Source organism: Cervus canadensis, chromosome 6 (assembly GCF_019320065.1).
Source record: "Cervus canadensis isolate Bull #8, Minnesota chromosome 6, ASM1932006v1, whole genome shotgun sequence".
In the NCBI taxonomy this organism is placed as follows: domain Eukaryota; kingdom Metazoa; phylum Chordata; class Mammalia; order Artiodactyla; family Cervidae; genus Cervus; species Cervus canadensis.
In genome coordinates this window covers 39,322,872-39,337,638 of record NC_057391.1, presented here as the reverse complement: position 1 = coordinate 39,337,638, position 14,767 = coordinate 39,322,872, and the positions used below count along the sequence as shown (strand labels likewise).

Below are 14,767 nucleotides of genomic sequence, written 5' to 3'. Positions count from 1 at the left end.
CTGGCCCGCCGAGCGCCGCGGCCCCGGGACCCACACCCCTCAGGCCCGCCCCTGGCCGTCGGTTGGCGCTTCCCGGACACGTCCGGAGACGCCCGGCCGTCGCTGCCCGCCACCTATTGGTCCGCTGCACTGCCGCTCAGGCCCAGTTCCTACTTCCGCCACGTCCCTCCCTTTCCTGTGAGGCGCGAGCAGAGCGAGGCAGGAACGTGGACGGCGCGTCTCTCGGTAAGCCGGGTTTTGGGTGGTGGCGGTCACGGCGGAGCCTCCAGTGCTCAGGATTCGAGGCTGGGCCGGGCCGGGGCTGGTAAGCCCTGTTAGGAGAGGGAGGGCGAGGCCCGCCGCCTTGGTTAGTGGATTTCCAGAATTCACTTTTCCCTTCCGGAAAGGCCCCTCTCATGGCGGCTGCTCGGCCTCGAGGCACTCATTAAGGACACGTCAGCCTTCAGGGCTTTTACGGGTGACGGTGCTTTGAAGGCAAAAGTGAAACTAGGCAGATGCTGTCCTCGAAGGGACTGAGCGGGCCGTGGCGGTGGCTGTACACCGCGTCCGAGCCAGGCATGCCCGGGAGCTAGAACATGGAGGGAAAGGGTGCGCTGAGAGTCGAAAATAAACTCTAGCCTCGGCCCTCTCTCTGCCGGAGAAAATAAGGTATCACACCACTACGCTTTAGTTGTTGGGCAACCACGATAAATTAAGCCCCAAAGGATCCCACTTTGTACGCGGGACTGACCGTACTGGGCGTCCCTATGCTGCTGCTCTTGTTGTTTTTCAGTGAGTCTCATTATGTAAATCTAAGCATTCCAAAAAGTTGTGCACTTACTCATACGGAAAATGAGTACTTGGTGGATTTAACGTTGCTGTTTCAAGTGTTCTAACGTTTGCTGTCGGGTTTTACAACAGTTTGCACCGCGAAGACACCTCTACTGCAAAGATGGTCAATGTCCCTAAAACCCGAAGGACTTTCTGTAAGAAGTGTGGAAAGCATCAGCCGCACAAAGTGACCCAGTATAAGAAGGGCAAAGATTCCCTGTATGCCCAGGGAAAGAGGCGCTATGATCGGAAGCAGAGTGGCTATGGTGGGCAGACCAAGCCAATTTTCCGGAAGAAGGCGAAAACCACCAAGAAGATCGTGCTGAGACTTGAATGTGTTGAACCCAACTGCAGATCCAAGAGGATGCTGGCCATTAAGAGGTGCAAGCATTTTGAACTCGGAGGAGATAAGAAGAGAAAGGGCCAAGTGATCCAGTTCTAAGATTTGGGACTCTTTTGTTCTTATGTTTTGAGAGGAAAATGTTGAAGTTATAGAAAAATTTCCTGAATGAGAATAAATACAGTGATATCCTTACTAAAATCTTGTGTATGTTTTACATTAATTGCATGCCTAATATGGTTCTAAATTAAAATAATGGCAAATTATTTGTGGGTTAAAGTTCATCCTCTTCTCAAATTCATTATTTAAATTTCGTTCCACAAGAACTGGCATTTTGTATTTATATATAAAGAAGATAGGAGTCCCACCTCAAATTTTCTAACTAGGTTATGGAGATAAATCATAAAGGAGGGAAAAACTGATCCTTTACTTTTCCAGGTCAATTTAAAATATATATTTATGTTGGGTGAATTCATAATTATGATTGATGAGCTGCTGGGAAAGTTCTTAATCAGACTTTGAAAAAAAGTAAATGAGAGTGCTCAGCCATTGAATGAAATAACCCCATTTGCAACAACATGGATGGACCTGAAGATTATCATAATAGGTGAAGTAAGCCAGAGAAAGACATGACTTGGCTAAATATGATACAAATGAATTTAAAATTTTACAAAACAGATTGACAACAAACTTCGGGTGGGGGGGAAGGGATAGAGTGGGAATTGGGGATTGACGTACACACTGCTAAATATTTAAAACAGACAACCAACAAGGACCTACTGTATAGCGCAAGGAATTCTCAATATTCTGTAATGACCTAAACGAGAAAATAATTTGAAAAAGAGTAGATCCATGTATAACTGAATCACTGCTGTACACCTGAAACTAAATACTGTGTTATGCTCCAATGTGAAATTTTAAAAGTGAAGGGGATAAGCTACACCTGTGTACAGCAGACTGAGTCAAACAGAGGATCCAAGTTGAAAAAATTAAAAGCTGACTTTGGGAATTCCCTAGTGGTCCAGTGGTTCCAACTCGGTGCTGTCATTGCTAATGACAAGGGTTCAATCCCTGGTTGGGGAACTAATATCTCACAATGGCTGCCAAAAAAACCCCCTGATTTTTCTGCAAGTTTACACTCCAGCAGGGACTACTAGCCCCATATAGTTAATTGTATTAATGCAGTGCCTCATTTCATTACTACATTTATTGCTCACTAGCCACATGTGACCACCCTATTGGACAAGAGACAGAACAAACAATTCCACCAGTTTTTTGGACAGTACTTTATTAGACCTCAGTCTTGAATGTAAGGTAGGAGTTGATAATGGACTTCTAACTACAAAAAGTTCTGAAGCTTGTGAAAAAAGCATGAGTTATGACAACAAACTCTTTTTTGAACCCTTTTGAACACACTCCGGGGGCTACTCTAATGTTATAAATTGACTGTGGGGAGGGTTGAGGTAAACAACCATGACTGAATAAAATGGAAAGTTAAAATCAATGAAAGAAGTGAGTCTAGTAAACACATAAAGGCAAGAAAAAAAAGAAGTTTGAATATCAAGTGAAAGGAAAAATAAACTGGGAAAGGGTATGGGTTATGAGAACAAATTCTGCTTTCTGTACATGAATTTTAAATAGGCTAAGATGCTTACATGGAGATGGCTTGTAGATGAAGAATGCAAAGGGCTAGTGCGTTAGCATTTATTCCCAACATAGCCTATTATACCTGTGTTTATTGATGAAATAATTCTCTACAGGAACATGTAAAAATCAGGTAAGCACTGAATTACTTTTAAATATGTTCCCCCCAATCACTTTTTAAAGAACCATGTTTGTAAAGAAACTTACTAAAATTTTATAATATTTTTGGTCAATATCTCAGTAATTTATGAGTTTAGAAAGTCCTAAGATTCTTAGAAAATTCTTAGTTTTAAAGACCAAAAGTTGGTGTACAGCACAGGGAGCTCAACTTGGTGCTCTGTGATGACCTAGAGGGGTGGGAGGCTCAAGAGTGGGGATATATGTATACAGAGAGATGCAAAGAGTCAAACACGACTGACACACACAACACAACAGCTAATTCACTATGTTGTACGGCAGAAACTAACAACACTGAAGGGCAATTATACTCCAAGTTTAAAAAACCTGACCAACAGAAAAAGAACAACCCTCATATAATACAGAACTTAATCAGTAAAAAAGTAGAAATTTTCTCCTATCCAACACCAAAACCTTATTCCAACCCTAAAAATGGAAAAACTTAAAAATCACAACAAAGATTACGCGATTAATATTATAAAACTTTTAAAGGCTGAAGTCTATTTGTCCAAAACAACTTCTACTTTATGTTTGGTGAATATAAAATTCCGTATATAGAAAAATATACCAGAAAATACAAGTGTTTAAAAACATATGTAGTTTCATTTTGAACAAGTTTTCACTACAATTTAGACTGTATTAGTCCAAAGTGTATTTTCTGCAAACAAACTCAATTTAACTTAAATGCAAGACAAAAATTAAGAAAATTCTACAACCAGAGTGGTTAGGATCAATACGTGTTTAACATTAAAAGATAACCCCACCTATTACTTGAGCATATCACAAGAATTTACATAACAGGCTAGAGAACAGAAGTAAGAGATAATGGGTGCTTCAGTACCACCCATATTATCTACTAAGACCACAGTGTGAGCAACAGAGTGTAGATTCATGGTAGTAGTTCCTTGAATAAAACTGCTTATGCTGTATCTTCCACAAACACAGGTTTTTGCAGTATCCAAATCTTGACAAAGATGGAAAGGAATGATATGAGAGCCATATGGAATCCTATTGGAAAAAAACATTTTAAAGATATTTTTTAATCACTCAAAACTTCATGTATTAGGACATGAATTATTAGACACTGAATTATAACCATGGGAAAATAAAATTATTAATCCAGTATGTTGTTTTTATTTTCCAAACTGGTACAAATGGGAAAAATATACTAAATAACAGCATATGACATAAGCCTAAGAGGATCTATACTACTCCATAAAGTAGGTACCTTTTAGTATGGCCACTTAATAGTATAACCCACTGAATACAAGGAAAGAGTCATCTGTCCTTTATATAATTATACTGTATGGCCAGTGTAACATAATTTAAATGTATGGTGCTCTCATACAATTCCTATAAATGGTAATGAGAATTTCTCAGTTCTGTGAAGAAACATTTATTTAAATAAATACATATACACTCCTAGGCATCAGGTGTTCAAGAGAATCCTACACAGTGTGAAGCAAATTTAAAAAATGTTGTTTGTGATATTAGTTTTACTTTACTAAAGCAAGCAAGGCTCCTAACGGTGCTTAAATTAAGTCATTCACCCTCTTACTTAAAACTTCAGTGGCCCCCAATACAACTGCTCTCTCCCCGCATAACACTTCCCTGGTGGCTCAGGTGTAAAGCGTCTGTCTACAATGCGGGAGACCCGGGTTCGATCCCTGGGTGGGGAAGATCTCCTGGAGAAGGAAATGGCAACCCACTCCAGCATTCTTGCCCGGAAAATCCCATGGACGGAGGAGCCTGGTAGGCTACAGTCCACGGGGTCACCGGACACAACTGAGAGACCTCACTTTCACTGCATAACACTGAGACAATCTCGAGCACCCTCAACACAGTCGTACCCCAAGCACTTTTGTGTCTCCCACACCCTTTTCTTTATTCTTTCTCTAGTACATAGGCTGGCACATTAACAGGTGTTCAGATCTTTAGCAACAAGCAAAACCTACTGTTACAATTTAAACTGGTGCTGTTTGTTTCGCCACACAGTATGTGGCATCTTAGTGCCCTGACCTGTGCCCCCTGCACTGGAACTACAGTATTAACCACTGGACCTCCAGGAAGTCCCTTAACTGGCGTTTAAAACCCTAGTAGAAAAGTGCACATCAAATCAAAAATAGTGGCTTACTTACTTAAAGAATGGGATTGACTTTGTTTAAATTTTTCATTTTTTCACATGTACTAATCTGTTAACTTGTGTAAGTGATTTTTTTTTTTTTAAAAAACCACTTGCTTATATTCCAGGCTCTTGGTTATAGACTAAGAAAAACAGGAAACAGTTAAAAACTGTATTTTCTACCCAATCTAAGTCCCCGCATATTTTTCTAATAGACTATAAATTTATGTTTGTAACCAGTAGTTAGGACAATCTGCTGCTGCTAAGTCAGTTCAGTTGTGTCCAACTCTGTGCAACCCCATAGACGGCAGCCCACCAGGCTCCCCATCCCTGGGATTCTCCAGGCAAGAACACTGGAGTGGGTTGCCATTTCCTTCTCCAATGCATGAAAGTGAAAAGTGAAAGTGAAGTCGCTTAGTCGTGTCCAACTCCTAGCAACCCCGTGGACTGCAGCCTACAAGGCTCCTCCATCCATGGGATTTTCCAGGCAAGAGTACTGAAGTGGGTTGCCACTGCCTTCTCCGTAGGACAATCTATCAACAGCTAAATAGCAGAGATTGTTCTCATGGCTTTGGATCTATATTCTTAAACCAAGGCAGTTGGAAATTTGCAAAATTATACTTCAGTAAAGATCAGAGTCATCCTAGCCAATTTATGATCCTTTCAAATCATCAGTGACAATTTACAGCATTTTTCACTTGGATATAATTTTCAAATTTGAATAAATACATTATTTTTTTTCATATATAAGTCTCAGAGAATGCAAAGAACAAGAGAGCTGGGAGTAGTTTATTGCCAAAAGACACCATTTAGAGTTCTCTCAAATCAGCGGTTTTAACCTGAATCATGAATATCACTTCTGGAGACTTTAACAAATATATGACACACAGTAGGGGCCCATCTCTGGAGATTCTGAACTAGTTGATCTGAGGTAGAATCTAGGACCCATATGACCAGATCTAGGTATGTATTTCACATCTATATTATTTAGAAGCTCCTCTACAACTAATGGTAACACTGATTTTTAATTTGCCAAATAAGCAAATCACATGTATTTATAAATCCAGTGAGTATTTATTGAGACCTATTATTAACCAGGCACTATTCTTGGCACTTACATGTACGGTCATTTAAGAGATAATTTTAAACTCCTAATTAAGAGTCAATACCTTAAACCAGCAGCCCTCCCAAGTGTGGTCCCCTGACCAGCATTGTCAGCATCTCCTTGGAACTTGTGAGAGATGCAGTTTCTTCATCCCCACTCCAAATTTACTGAATAAGAATCTCTGAGGGTTGGGACCAGCAATCTGCTTTAGTTAAGTACCATGTTACAATAAGCATGATTGGTGATGCACTCCTCAACTTTCTTTTTTTTTTTTTAAAAACATGGAACGCTTCACGAATCTGCGTGTCATCCTTGCGCAGGGGCCATGCTAATCTTCTCTGTATCGTTCCAATTTTAGTATATGTGCTGCCGAAGCGAGCACACTCCTCAACTTTCAAGGATCACTGCCTTAAAACAATAATGAGCCCTTTGAGGTACTTTTGGTGGTGGTGGTGATGTTGTCGCTAAGTTGTGTCTGACTCTTGCAACCCCATGAATGGTAGCCTGCCAGGCTCCTCCATCCATGGGATTCTCCAGGTAAGAATATTGGAGTGGGTTGCCATTTCCTTCTCCAGGGAATCTTCCTAACCCAGCAGTCAAACCCAGGTCTCCTGCACTGCAGGCAGATGTTTTACCGACTAAGCTACAAGGGAAGCCCAAGTTACTTTTAGAGTCTTAGTATTCAAAGTGTAACTCATGAACTAGCAGCCTCACCTTGAATGCAGTTTAAAAAGCAGATCTCTACCTCAGACCTCTAAAACAAAATCTGCTAAACAAGACTCCCAGGGATGTGATGAATAATAAAATTTAGAAGTAAGCCAAGACTCTTAATCCTAGCTAGCTGTACAGTAGAAACACCTGGATATTAAAAAAAAAAGAAAAAAAAAAACCTCAGTCCTACTCCCAAACATTCTGATTTAGTAAGTCTGGGGTGGGGACTAACCATCAGAATTTTTTAAAGCTCCTTAGGTAATTCTAATGTGAAGTAAAATCTGAGAACCACTGCTTTAGGATAAGAGTACTTAAGCTGGGATGGTGAAGAGGGAAGACTGGCTTGGGATGTCTATGAGCATTATAAAGTTTATCTGTGTTTATTCATATGCCCATTCTTCTAGGCCCATAACTTTTCTCATTTCTTTTTAAAAGAATCCACTGGAGCAAAGGGTCAGATTGTGCACAGTATAAACAGCTATGTTAAAGATTTAACTCTGAGAATGGTGAAAATACCATGATGCTATCAAAGGCTTACCTGTTATATAATATGGTTCGTGCAGAAGATTCCAGTAAAGTTAATGGCATTTGCAGGTGTATAATTGGAAGGGCTTTTGGTTGTTCAAAAGTATTTCCAAAAAGATCCAAGTACTCAAGGGATAAATTTTTAAATTCACTAGGCAAAAATGGAAGCTTATTTCGAGCTGCTGACAAAAAACGCAGGTTCCTCAGTTGTCCCATCTTGAAAGGAAGTCGAATCAATTCATTATCATCAAGTTTTAAATCTGTAAGTTCTCGGAGCTGGCAAAACTGCACGGGGAGTGCCTTAATTTTGTTCTTGCTGATATCCAAACTCCGAAGTGACTTCTGGAGTGTAGACTGACACAAGGCTACACTAAATGATTCCAAGTGGTTATCATTCAGGTTAAGTTCTTGAAGGTGGATGAGGTCTCCAATTGTAGCTGGAAGCTTTTTTATATGATTATGACTCAAGTCTAATTTTCTAAGGTTTTTTAAGCAAAGCATACGCATATCAACCCGGACGAGCCCACAATAAGAAGTCTGAAGATGTTCCAGAGAATAGGGGAAGTTCTTGCTTAGAGGATAGTCCTTTTTGGATGTGATAACCATTTTAGTTTTAAATTTTTCAAATTCTGAAGTCTTCACTGGTGTGAGGGTTGAAAGTGGTGCCTCAACATCACAGCCTCTATGAGCCAGTCGCACAGCTGAAAGGAAACCCTTTAGACTGCTGGAATTGGCCTGAAGATGTAAAAGTAGGTTGTACAATTATAAATTCCATTTTAGGTAATACATACATGCTAATTCATCCTAAAACGTGGTGAAGTTGTATATGTAAATCATGCAATTATTTATTGAAAATTACTAAATTTTTTTTCAGTATTCTATTTTCACTAAATTTCATTACGTATACAAAAATTTTTAAAGTTTTTGAAAAAATTATGTTGACATGCTCTAAATAAAACTGTTCACAGGGGGAACCATATGAATATAAAATAAAACAGGAAAACATGAAGATTCCACTGAAGACTTGGATTTAAGATGAACTGACCCATCAACTATAATCCAATAAAAAAATTTTTTTAAAGCCACTTAACCTTGGTAACCAAAAGAAAATGAAAAGATGAGCTGACTCAAATCTCTGGTGCCTTTGAGACAGACTGAGGTAGTGCTGTGAAGTGCAAAGTACCCAGGAGGGTTATTCTCAAAGACTAGGAACTGTGAAAAGCAATAGCCCAGTCAAAAGCAAGGCCAAGGACTTCCCTAGTGGTGCAGTGGATAAGAATCTGCCTGCCAATGCACAGGACATGGGTTCGATCCCTGGTCGGGGAAGATCTCACATGCTGCAGGGCAACTAAGTCCAAGAGGTACTACTGAGCCCACAGGTCACAACTACTGAAACCCACTCGCCTAGAGTCTGTGCTCCACAAGAGAAGTCACTGCAATGAGATGCCCATGCACTGCAACTCTCAATGCAGCCAAAAATAAAAGAAGTAAAAATTATATACATATACATATCAAGAAACTTTAAAAAATAAAGGTAGGTGTAACTTAGCACTTACTGCCAAAAGTTGTACAATACATCAAAAGCAAGAGACTGCTTTCAGCTGGACAGAGAAATCACTATTAAAGTGATATGTGAATACTATTAAAGTGATATGTGAATTAAGTCAGCAATAAAAATACTTGCTGGATACTTTAGAAGTTTCAAAAACTTTATATATGAAGGACTAGTGAAATTTCAGCAAGTCTGGGAAACTATTTGGTTGGAATGTGGGAGTTTTGCAGAAGAGTAAAAGAGTAGAAATACTGTATGGCTATAGAGTATAAATGAGTACCCTTGATGCCAGGGTAAGGAGGACAGAATGATCAAGCTGTGGGAAATCACTGAAGAATTTTGAGTTGAGAATGACGTAACAAGAGCTACATATTATTCTTGCAGCAATTTACACGGTGAAGTGGAGTGAGGAAAGTCTGGTGACCTGGGTTAAGTAGGTCCAGCAGAGGGACCTACTTGGGAGTTACACACATTAAAGGCTGAGCTGTGGTAACAGAAAGCATGTATGGCAGAGAGCAGGCAGAGAAGGGGAATAAATTCTTCACTCCCAGGATAGAAAAAAGGTTGCCAAGAAACAGGAAACAAAGGAGCAGCTAAGAAAACTGAAGATAAACCAGCACAGTGCCCTATCACAGGTGGCAAGAAAGAAAAGTTACTATGAAGGGAGTGGTCATCAGTGTCAAATTCTACAGAGCTCAAAAAGGATGAGTAATCATGGCAATGTGATTAGCATATAGGAAGAGATCACTGACATGTGACAGTGTTTTATGAATAAAACAGTGAAAGTAGAGGTCAAAAGAGATACTGAGAAAGTGGAACCAACAGTTTTAGCCTCAATGTTCTAGAAATTTGTCTCTTCTATTCTAATTGGTAGGACTCTCAGCTTGTTTGTAGGTAGGAGTCAGTGGCAGGACAGGCTGAATAGCAAGAGAAAATGAAAAACCAGAACAGGAGGAGGTAGGACAAAGCGCCTCCATTCAATAAAACAGCTTAAACAGTTATTAAACTTCAAATGTTTACAAAGCACTTGACTTGGGGTCAAGGATAAAGGAAAATGCAAGGTTGAACAAATCACAGCTCCTACCCTCTGGGAAGGGAAAAAAGGAAAAAGCGAGACAAGGCAAAGAAGAAAACAGTTTTTTATCTTAATGGTTTCTGTATTTTAAAAAATGAGTATAGTAAGTAAAATGTCCCCTAAAGTGTTTCTAATTGTATTTTATCCTTTTTTTTTTTTAACACCAAATTTAGATTTGTCACCTGTGATTCAGCTGGCAAGATGCAGACCTGTGCCACCTGCTTATAGAGTTCTAAGAACACCCCGAGGCTCCATCTTGGGCATAGAAGCAAAATCAGCTTTCCTTCTCATCCTGGGCAGCTTTTCTAAGACTGACTCTGCTCTTTTCAAGGCCACACAAGCAAGCCGGGAAGCTGCCATCACTTCCTCAAACATGCCTGCAAGTGCCTGCCTTGTTCAGCTCTGTGGGAGAGAGATCAGGCTCCTGACACAGCCTCCATTCTCTTTACAGTAAACCAACCTACGCATTAATACCATACCTTACTGAGACAGATGTCCACGGGAGGCTCCTTTAACCGAACAGTGGCTTTCCCCTCATCCACAAATTTGGTGAAGAACTGCTCAATGTTCTCCTTTAGCTGCTTAAAACCAATGGGGGAAGAAAATGACAAAACCAGGTACTGTTATTCAGTATTTATTACAGCTGCAATATGCCACTTAGTCAGGATTCAGTTTGGCTTTTAGTCCTTACGTCTGGGTGCTTTGTGGTTTTAAGATGTAAAGGTTTTTGCTTAATTGGTTTTTGGGGTATTTATACTCCTCATCCAGCTTTGGGTAAGATACAATTGTTCTACCTGTCCAGTAACTCTTCCTTCCTCAGAATCCCCTTTGTTTGAGGAGAATGCTTCTCCTCTCCCATTCTAACTCTGGCTGTAGTAAGAGTTGCCAATAGTAGTTACCTGCTTTCTTAACTTCAGTCTATCAGCCTGCGGTGGGCATGCCTCCCACAATATATAAACTTGATGAAAGCAGGAATCTTGTCTCCTTTGTTCAGTATTATTTTCCCAGAGCCAGAAGAGTGACTAACATAAAATAGCTGCTCAGTAATCTTTAATAACTGATGTTGCTTCTGCTGCAGACTTTAACAACTATTTATTGAGAAGCCACTATGTACCAGGCACTATGACAGGGGGCTTGGGACAAGAATAAGGTAAATAAGACCAGCATGGTAATTACACTTATCAAGTTGCCAACTTCATGAGAGAAAGTTTATTAAACAAGTAATTACAAGCATAACAAATATTAAGACAAGAAAGTACAGGCCGCTATAAGACCTTATATAGGAAAGGACTCTTACCTGGTCTGGGAGTATGAAAGAGAACTGAAATGAGTAAGAAATGAAGGATTAAGAGATGTTAGGCAAGTGAAGATACTGAGGGGAGGGGAGGAGAGGGAGGTAGTATATAAATAAGATGGAACAGTGTGCAAAGCCTTGAAGGTAAGAGAGTTCGGCAACTGTGAGGAGGTTGAAAGACGTTCGGTATGCCTGGAAGATCAAGTGAAAAGAGGTGAGTGTAGAGAGGTAAACAGATTAGACGGTGGAGATTAGATGAACATTCAGTGGATATTACTGTTAGATCTGCATTTTGAAAAGTTCCCTTTAACTACAAAGTTTAATAATGAACTTTGGGAGAGGGGGGAACAGGATGGAGGAAAGACAATGGTAGAGGTAGGAGATCCTTTAAGAAACTAGCCAGGCAAGGGACAATGGTGGTTTAGGCGACACCTGGGATGGAAGGGGGTATGAAAATACAAAAGTTACCCAGGAAGCAGAATTGAAAGAATTCAACAAATTGGATATGGGGAAGGAAAGTCTTTAAGGTTCCTGGAGAGGGACAGAATACTCCTTAAAGAAGTTGCAGAACACCATCAGAAAAGCTGGGTCAGGGGTGGCAAGGAAAATTAATCTGGAGGTATTCTGAGTTTGAAATACTGTGACACAACCAAATGAAGATTTCCAGTAGGTAGCTGGTTAAAGTTGGAAGTTAAGGGAGAGGACTAGCAAAGATACAGATTTGGAAATCAGTCAGATGGATGACAGCTGAAGTCATGGGACAGAAAAGTAGAAGGTTGTGAGAAAGTGCCCCAAGGTGCTTCCACAGTCAGCACTAATTCCTACTCCTCAAGGCCAAGACCAAACCACCTTAACTTATCAAATAAATGTTTACTTGCCACCTACTATGTCCCAAGCCCTGTGGCACCACCTCTTCCACAAAACTTTCTCAAAGACTTGAATCAGAATTCATTTCATTTTTAATATTATACTATATAATACTACTCTGCTTCTACCTTTATTATAGCAATTATAGCCCACCTTTGTAAGTGGTGGCTTCTGTTTTTCCCTTTCTAGTCTTGGAAAAACAGTGACTAAATCAGGTTTATTTCCCATAGTATCTATCCAGCATTGCATCCTGCACACACTAAGTCTTCAATTAATGGTTTACAATAAAATTTTTGTTAGGATTTTCAGGTACTGACATTAGTACAGCGGAAGTTTTAAAGGAGAGATCATAACAGACTCTTAAAACAGACAGTACCTAAGGTAGGCATGAAGATAGGTTTTAGGGAGGTCAACAGGGAAAAAAGGGAGACCCACTTCTGGTTATGAGTTTGCTTCGCTCACCTAACAGTTTTCTAATCTTTAAAATTTGGTGACAGAAGTCCTTTCCATTTGAAAAATTACATGAGGTGATTCCACTGGAAGAGTGGAATTTAGACTTTCAACTACTTATACAAACATTTACATGACTCTGAATGAAACAGCAAACTCTTCCTCAACTAAGAGTCTTCACTGAGGATACAACACTGTAAGGGAAACAATCCTAGAAATTGTATAAAACCCAGTCAAGAGTTAGATGCAACAGAGGGTGATGAATCGCCCCTTAATTTTATTATAGTAGGCACAAGGGTATTCCAATCATTTTCACAAAAGAACGTGCCTGGGAATCAAGGTAAAAGGATTTTATAAAACTTGTGCTTTAAAAATTCTATTTCAGTTTCCAACTTCTTCTAGAGGGTTTACTCCTGTTATGTAGATACAAAAAAGCCCTGGACCTAACAAATCAAAACTTAGGAAATTAAACAGCTAAGAGAGAGAGATGCAGTAGCCAAGAATTTTAATAAAATTATCAAGATGCAACCCAAGCATCACTGCTTTACTGCTGTACTAGTCGGGAAGATCCCCTGGAATAGGAAATGGCAACCCACTCCAGTATTCTTGCCTGGAAAATCCCATCGACAGAGGAGCCTGGCGGGCTGCAGTCCCTGGGGTCGCAATGAGTCGGACAAGACAAACGACTTAGCACCGCACAATCTGGCCTAACGACCTTAGACGCATCCCACAAAGCCTTAAAAACAAACTTAGCGGAGGAACTGGGAGAAACAATCTACTGAACCAAAGTGTAGTCATAAAAAACAAAAACAAAGTGTAGTCATTTTACGGTTCTCCCAAACTGGACTGATGCTACACGCAGGCCGAAATTTCAAAGACTTTAAAGGGGCGGGGTTGCTATCTACTACTAAGTAGCAAGGCAGTCAATAAAGTCGCAGAAATGGGCAAGAAAAATAAAAAGTGATTCTCAAAATCTTTCCGCCTTCGGGTCCGTAGGGAGACGCCAGGGTCCGGATGATAGTGGGGTTCAGGGACCGGGCGCTCGGGAACCCCCAAGGCGGAGTCCGGCTGGGGAAACAGTCGGGCGCTTAGGGCAAGAACGCCTGGCTGCCACCCCTGAGCCGCCGGCTCCACGCACCTCATAGCGGGTCCCGCGCTTGTCCTTGAGGGTGGAAATGAACAGGCAGGCGGGGTGCCGGCCGCCCCGCTCGCCTCCAGCTCGGGGACCCGGCGGAGTCCTGGGCGCCTGCTGACAGAGGCTCAACACCGCCCGGACGCCCTTGCCCCGGTTCCTCAGCCCCAAGGCCGGCAAGTGCCGGCTGACCACCTCCACCTCGCAGTGCAGCCTCATCCCGCCGGGACACCAGCCACCGGCTCCCACCACTCGGCTTTGAAACTTCCCCCTTCCCGCGCCGCCGCGCCGCCGCCGGGGCCCTCGAGCACGGGCTGTCCGGGGATCTGCCTGCCGGCTCTCGGTGCCGACGCCCCCGTTTCTTCGGGCAGCGGCCCCACGAGTCCTGCAGGGGCGGACGCGGTCCCCTCTCCCTTGCAGGACCAATACTGCACGGTGGCTGCGAACCGCGGGCACCGACCGCCGGAGGATCCGGCTCGCGCCTCCCGAGCCCGGCGATTGGCGGGGGCGCCACGGCCTTTCCCGGGAGCGCGCGCTGACCGCCCCAGCTGTACTTTGGGGCAGAGTCCGAGTTTCCGCTGCTGACAGTTTACACGCTGCCCGCACACGTGGGGTCTTTGAGTTTCCCAAGAAAGGCCGTAGTTCCTGTGTTTTGGGGGAAGTCTTTCTGTCTACCTAGCTTTGCGAGTTGCCCACTGCCAGCTGGGGCGCTGATAGGCTGGTGTTTTGTTTTGGTGCTCTGGAGGAGACAATAGTCACATCAGAAGGGAACTTGAGATGACAATATTTGTCTTGGTAAATGATGGAGAGGGAACTGGCAACCCACTCCAATATTTTTTGCCTGAAAAATCCCATGGACAGAGAAGCCTGGCTACAGTTCATGGGATCGCAAGAGTCCGACAAGACTTAGAGACTAAACAACAATCCCTATTATACAGATTCCCTGTTTACAACCGCTAGTGG

At 41.8% G+C, this 14,767-nt stretch overlaps 2 protein-coding genes and 1 non-coding gene across 5 annotated transcripts; 1 reads left to right on the top strand and 2 right to left on the bottom strand.

Moving 5' to 3' along the window:
- Positions 1-104: 104 nt before the first annotated feature.
- Positions 105-1,351, top strand: RPL36AL (ribosomal protein L36a like). Its single transcript, XM_043471612.1, has 2 exons — positions 105-225; positions 901-1,351. The coding sequence occupies exon 2, from the start codon at positions 932-934 to the stop codon at positions 1,250-1,252; it is 321 nt and encodes a 106-aa protein (XP_043327547.1). The 5' UTR covers positions 105-225; positions 901-931; the 3' UTR covers positions 1,253-1,351.
- A 1,067-nt stretch (positions 1,352-2,418) lies between these two features.
- LRR1 (leucine rich repeat protein 1) lies at positions 2,419-14,110 on the bottom strand. Of its 3 annotated transcripts, none has more exons than XM_043471603.1 (4): positions 13,811-14,106; positions 10,541-10,642; positions 7,448-8,169; positions 2,419-3,979 (listed from the first exon to the last, which is right to left on the bottom strand). In XM_043471603.1, the coding sequence occupies exons 1-4, from the start codon at positions 14,021-14,023 to the stop codon at positions 3,739-3,741; spliced, it is 1,278 nt and encodes a 425-aa protein (XP_043327538.1). In that variant the 5' UTR covers positions 14,024-14,106; the 3' UTR covers positions 2,419-3,738. The 3 variants fall into 3 exon arrangements, with proteins under 3 accessions (XP_043327538.1, XP_043327540.1, XP_043327541.1); XM_043471605.1 differs by having other exon boundaries at positions 10,541-10,639; positions 13,811-14,105; XM_043471606.1 differs by lacking the exon at positions 7,448-8,169 and having other exon boundaries at positions 3,821-3,979; positions 10,541-10,639; positions 13,811-14,110.
- Positions 6,474-6,580, bottom strand: LOC122444506. The gene has a single exon (XR_006270324.1). It is a non-coding gene; the product is annotated as a U6 spliceosomal RNA (small nuclear RNA).
- Positions 14,111-14,767: the final 657 nt, after the last annotated feature.

Excerpts from the sequence above, each read along its gene's own strand:
- RPL36AL (XM_043471612.1), top strand. The coding sequence starts at position 932 with ATGGTCAATGTCCCTAAAACCCGAAGGACTTTCTGTAAGAAGTGTGGA.
- LRR1 (XM_043471603.1), bottom strand. The coding sequence starts at position 14,023 with ATGAGGCTGCACTGCGAGGTGGAGGTGGTCAGCCGGCACTTGCCGGCC. Across the intron at positions 10,643-13,810 it reads AGCGCGGGACCCGCTATGAG|CAGCTAAAGGAGAACATTGA; the intron begins GTGCGTGGAGCC and ends ATTGGTTTTAAG. Across the intron at positions 8,170-10,540 it reads TGGACATCTGTCTCAGTAAG|GCCAATTCCAGCAGTCTAAA; the intron begins GTATGGTATTAA and ends TTACATCTTCAG.